Source organism: Hippocampus comes, unplaced genomic scaffold, assembly GCF_001891065.2.
Source record: "Hippocampus comes isolate QL1 unplaced genomic scaffold, H_comes_QL1_v1.1 scaffold246, whole genome shotgun sequence".
Classification (NCBI taxonomy): Eukaryota; Metazoa; Chordata; class Actinopteri; order Syngnathiformes; family Syngnathidae; genus Hippocampus; species Hippocampus comes.
Genome location: NW_017806220.1, coordinates 1,448,225 through 1,454,281, shown reverse-complemented (window position 1 = coordinate 1,454,281; position 6,057 = coordinate 1,448,225). Strand labels below are relative to the sequence as shown.

The window sequence follows — 6,057 nt, the reverse complement described above, 5'->3', positions numbered from 1 at the left end:
ACCTCCATCCCCCGCCCAGCGTGGCAAGCGCCATTTTGCGAACGAAATTGGTTACATCAATAGCGGCGCTATCGCCTGGGCTATTGCCTCCTCCTTTATATTCCTCCGGTGACTGACCTCCACCGCCACCCCCGCATTCCTCACAAAATGGAAGCGTCAACATATCGGATCGGCCTCGCCTGCTGGCCAAGCGGGGACGGGCTGAAGTGGGGAGGAAGGATGACTTTTTATTCCTTTGATGCACCGGTGGCATTGACGCCGCAACCTAACAAGTTCCTGGATGCTGCCGCACGCTTTGAGTCCTGGACAGACTCTTTATAATTTCTCGTCGCTTCCGATCGATTTTTATGCGGCCGCCTCCGAGTAAATGGGCCAGCCAGGGATGTGTCTCCAGAGGAGGCGCGCTGTGATATAAAGACTTAACAGCGTGTTTTGTTTGCCCGTTCCTGCCACTGTGTGTGGTGTGTGTCTGTGTGTGTGTGTGTGTGGTGTGTGTGTTTGTTTGTGTTTTCCTTTGGAGGTGCTGTCTAGCTAATCAGCCCCAAACACCATGACTTATTGGACGAAGGTTTCATTTGCCTCGTGACATTTCCAAAAGAAGTTCCTTTGAGCCGCACCCGGGTTTAATGTTCCTTTGGCCCACAGTGAACAGAGAACATTTCTCCGAATTCGTGCGCTCGCTTAAGCTACTGTAGTGTCTTAGTATGGTTGCTCGGCAAGTTAAACATTCAGGAAAAGCCTCTGTGATACACCGGATCAACATTTTTGAACCGTTTAGACCCGGGATGAGCAACTTAAATGCTGAAGGTGCCCACAATTAAATTAATGAAGGGGCCACTCAGAGTGGGGTTGCGGCACCGTTTTCCATCCCTGATTTCGAACAAACTACCCCTGTGGTTTTGTTCCCCATGCTCCTAGGAGGAAAGTGAGAGGAGGTTCATTTTTATGCAACTGGTCATTGAGGTCAGTCATTGCATCTGGATGAAACCCATGATGCAAAACATGGACGACAGAAAAAGTGGCATGCCCCAAACTGAGCAGGATATCAATACTGCACTCAAATAATTGCTCACTTCAATGTATTGCACATAAAAAAAAAAAACAAAAAAACAATAGAAATTGTTCTCAAACAAAACTTCAGCAATAACTCCTCCTTAAAGATGAAATGCAAATATATTGTACTTAAAAGTTGACGACAGTACAACTGAACCGTACATAGGTAGGGGTTCTTTCGCGTACCACTAGAGGGAGCCCGCATACAACACTTTGAGAATCTTCGGCCTTTTTCCGCGTTCAAGTTTGCTGATCCAAAATCTGGCCCGTCCTTCCTTGGCAGCCCCTGAGACGCTGATGCGGGCTTTGGAGCTGCTCAACCACCTGGAGGCCCTGGACGACGACGGCGAACTGACGGGTCTGGGCGCCGTGATGGCCGAGTTCCCGCTGGATCCGCAGCTGGCCAAGATGGTCGTCACCAGCTGCGAGTTGGGGTGCTCTGACGAGGCACTCTCCATCACCGCCATGCTGTCAGGTAGGTACTTTCTGCCTTTCTGTGACTCCTCCGGTCTCTCTGTATCTCTGTTGTAACCTCCCGATGACATCACAAGACGACGTGTCAAGTACTAAATGAACAAAAAGAAATAAATAAAAACGAATAGCACAAACATTCCAGCAGTCGAGATAATGTAAATGGGTAGTGGGGACCGTACTTTGCCCACCCTTGGGTTAACTTCGCCCTTTGGGCCCATACCAATCTTGTTTAGTCCCGCAGTGCTTCATGCGACCTCCTGAAGCCAAAAAGGCGGCCGACGATGCCAAGATGCGACTGGCCCACCCAGACGGAGACCACCTGACTCTTCTCAACGTCTACCTCGCCTTCCAACAAAGTAAGTCAGTGTGCGGCATCCCCTCTTCTTGATTTTGACCTCTTCATTTTCCCACTCAGGCCACCGGTCATCACAGTGGTGCTACGACAACTTTGTCAGCTACCGCTCGCTGATGGCGGCGGACAGCGTGCGCCTGCAGCTGGACCGCATCATGGAGCAATCGGGCTTGCCCCGGCGGACCTGCGACGGGGACGACGTCCACATCCGCCGCATGCTGCTCACTGGTTTCTTCATGCAGGTCGGAATTATTTTGCACTACAGTTGAAATCGTATTTTTTCTGATTGCTGTTGAGAAACAAATTATTGTTTTTTATTTGGGATTTTTATTTTTTCATAATGAAACAAAACCAAACAGCAATGAAGCAATATCACAGGAGTGGGAGTGATGTTTTACTCGCTCGGCCACCCACCCCCCTCTGCTTTTGCTCCCGGTCTCAATTTGGGCAGGTTGCTCACCTTGAGCGCAGCGGCCACTATTTGACGGTGAAAGACAAGCAGGTGGTCCAGCTGCACCCGTCCAGCGTGCTAGGCCGCAAGCCCGAGTGGCTCCTCTACGGCGAGTACGTGCTCACGGCCAAGAACTACATTCGCATGTGCACCCGCATCCACCCGCAGTGGTGAGTCTTGCCCGCTCGCACGTGATTCTCAACCAATGTGGAAATTATCCACTTTCACTCAATCGACGCAACGATTATTTAGTCACTCCAAATAATGTATTTTGTTTCATCTATCTATATGAGTGCCTCATGTTGCCAGATTTACCCAGTAAAAAGTAACACAATCTCTTGGTATGTTTCGCTTTAAAATGGAATCCATAGTGTGCTGCAATCCATGTGTGTGTGTGTGTGTGTGTGTGTGTGTGTGTGTGTGTGTTTTTTTTTTTTAACTCATTCACTCCCAAAGACGTTTTTAAATGTCTTTTCAGACTTGGTCTAGAATTGGCTGGTACTGAATTAAGTAGTGTTATTGAAGCTAGAAAACACTGTGTCGACAGCACAGAGTGCGCAACAAGCCCTAATATTTTTGTTTGTAGCTGAAACAAACTCAAAATAGTTACTGTATTTCCAACTTCAAAAGTTATTTGTCAAGTGCCATGACTGAGTACTATGATCTTAGCAGTCAAGTGTATTTTATTATTCAATAGCTAGAGGTAGGTGCTGTTGATTTTTAGTCTAGTCAATTATTTCTCACTGCTGCCACCTAGTGGTGGTTAACAGCAAGTGCCTTTGGAGGTGAAAGGTGCTGCTCTTTCAAAATATTGATGTTGGTTTCAAGTCAAAGTCAATATATTCATTTTAATAACTTTTTGTGGCATTTTTTTTAGTAATTGTAATCTGAATACTTTACTGGATAACATGTTGAATTTGTCATTACTGGGAAACATGCACATTTTGCAGTAATGCGTTACTTTGTAATGTGTCACCGTAATCACAGCCAGCGACATTTATTGGCATTGTTTCACAATGTATGCAATGTAGGTTAAGTATATACTTTGGCTCCAGAAATGTTGGCAAATACTGAAGTATCTTCCCCTTGTATCAAAAAGTTTTAGGACTAACACTGATGCTCTTTTCGAGGTTGCTGGAAATCGCCCCGCGCTACTATGAGATGAGCAACTTCCCGCCGTGCGAAGCCAAGAGAGAGTTGCAGCGCATCAATGGCGAGCTCTCATCCAAGCAATTGTGAAGAAAAGAAATGCAGCCCATTTGTTGCGAGTCAAGGGGAGATATCACCGAGATTGGCTTTTATCCAGAACAGTTCCCATCTCATCAGGTTGGACGATCACGCGTCCGCCTCTCATCTTTTTTTGAGAGCTGGATTGTTGTCACATTTATTCCTCTCACAAGTAATAAACATGAATTTTGGTATAAAACAACCCCAAGTGTCGATATTTTGGTCGAATGGACGCTTTTAACTGTAAGATGCAAGGTAAACATGCATGCTGGCGACAAAAACAGGAAGAAGACCACACCCGTCTTTTCAATGTGGGCTCCCCCTAGTGGTATGTGACAGAATCACTCCCTAAGGCATTTTAGTTGTCTTTAACTTTTAAATTCAGTATGTTCAAATTCAGATGCAATTTGACCTATGATGTGCAATACTTTGAAATGAAATGATGAAGTACGTTTTTTGATTGTTCTATAATTAAGCGCAATGTGAATGTTGAAACTGTGAATATAGCGGTAATGGCTTACAAAACAACTTTGACTACCTTTTAGCGTTTTTTTTTTTTTTTTTTTGATGAACAATTAAGCCTTCCATGCTACTGCGTTTTTCAGTTGTTCTTAATGGCACTCTGAGTCAAAAATTGGCCAACCACCGAGATCTATGATGAAATATGCGATCATATCGTGGGGGCTACCTTTGTCAGAACACGAAAGAGCCTTTTTCACGTGCACAGCAAGGAGGTTAGCATGTGTTCTTTTAGTTTTGCATTGCTCCAAAAAAGTGGGCGGTGATTCGCCATCAACAAAGCGAAAAAGGGTGAGAGTCATCCCTCCCCGAGTGAAGCCAATAGAAAGGCCATTAGTCGGCGCTGATCTGGAAATTATATGGAATTGATCCTGAGGTAAGAACACTTTTTCAGGCTCGATACTTCCCATTGATTCTGGCTGCTATAATTATAAATGAAAATCGTTACGGAGCCAACTTGTGTTTTGAACTGAGTCTCACACCACACACGCATACAAACCCTCTCACAAAAGTGATTTCCTCTCCTGTTCATGGAAAGCATATGAGATGTGTGTGGCTTCAACTTCTTGAACAGCCACTTCATTAGGTACACCTGTCCCCCATTTTGATAACACCCAACAAGCAATCAAGGATCCTTCATGTATCCTGTATCCATTTTGCAGACTTATCCACCTATTGATGCTTTCGGCCATGAGCCCGAACTCCCAAATTACGATTTTTTTTTCAAGTTACAAGATGTCAATTGGTCTATTTTGACTTTGCTTTGTGTCACAAACCAACATTGGACTTTGCCTGCCTTAGCGCCATGATGCTTACTCTACCCAAACCCACAGCGAGCAGGTGGTGTTTCCGAACAGCGTGAACGAGCGGCCCTGCTCTGCAGCCACCCCCGGAGTCCGTTCTGGTCGGCCAGTGCCTCATCATCATTTGATGACTGCGGGCAGGAAACTTTTATTGCAGCACACCTCAGCGTTCTGGGAAGTCCATCCACCCACCCGCTATTCCTCCTTTGCCTACTTGTGCTTTTCTTTTGTTTTTTTTTCTGCACCGTATTCCAGGCCAGGTGTCTTATCTGCCATCTTGCCGCGCACAGCATAGCCAATCTTTTGGGGAAGATGGCGACGGGAATGTAACAAATCCATCTGTCCCGGTTTGAATTTGTATGCTAATTTGAAGTAATGGCCCCTCCGGTGAGGGTGCGAGGGAACAATTCCATCACGGCTTGTACAACAGCCGCATCTCAGCCCCGGCCTAGCGACATCGGCGCGCACGAAGCCCAGGTTAGCCTCGATAGACGGCGAGGTGGCATGCAGGAACGGCACCGTGGCTTGAGCCCCCAGCGATTTGACCTCATTTATTCCCATGTAGACCGCAATGAACTTTCAGCCGGTTTGCCTCATCACACGAGCATCATAGCCTCACCAACGGAACCGCGTATTGTCACCAAAGTGTCTGGGGCTGCTGATTTGATTCAGTGAGAAGCTTTCACGCGTGGCCGGGCAGAAAACGAGACAGCTCGGAGAGAGGAAACACAAGATGCATGGATCAAATGAGCTGAGCCGTGTCGTACGCTCGCCACCTTGGCCCTCCCTCGACGCGCTGCAAAAGCGTATGACACCACTCGGCTATCTTTAAATTAATCTCTACGGCGCGGGAAAGATAACGGCCGATAAGGTGATGCTTACTTTTCTTCCGCTGCCACAGCACACCTATCAACGAAGACCATATATAGTGTACAGTATAGCATACATGCTATACTATAAAAATACTAATCGTCACCCATACCGAGTATCGATACCACTGGTACTTTTCATACGTCCATTTCAATATACACAATGACCGATTACTGTGGACAAAGATCTTTCTTTCTTTCTTTCTTTCTGACTGTTCTGCTCTCCCCAGCCGCTGAGTTACTCAGTCAGTTCCAAGCACAGTTGAGTCAAACCAGATGAAACTGGAACTTGTTTTGGGACGTTTTATT

At 46.3% G+C, this 6,057-nt stretch overlaps 1 protein-coding gene across 1 annotated transcript in view; it reads left to right on the top strand.

Moving 5' to 3' along the window:
- The window catches only part of dhx15 (DEAH (Asp-Glu-Ala-His) box helicase 15), a 28,230-nt gene extending 24,471 nt beyond the window's left edge, over positions 1–3,759 (top strand). Inside the window, exons 10-14 of the mRNA XM_019856182.1 lie at positions 1,337–1,528; positions 1,761–1,883; positions 1,943–2,121; positions 2,331–2,500; positions 3,461–3,759. Of these exons, the coding sequence (XP_019711741.1) occupies positions 1,337–1,528; positions 1,761–1,883; positions 1,943–2,121; positions 2,331–2,500; positions 3,461–3,569 (773 nt within the window). The 3' untranslated portion in view covers positions 3,570–3,759. The remainder of the gene's footprint in view (positions 1–1,336; positions 1,529–1,760; positions 1,884–1,942; positions 2,122–2,330; positions 2,501–3,460) is intronic.
- Positions 3,760–6,057: the final 2,298 nt, after the last annotated feature.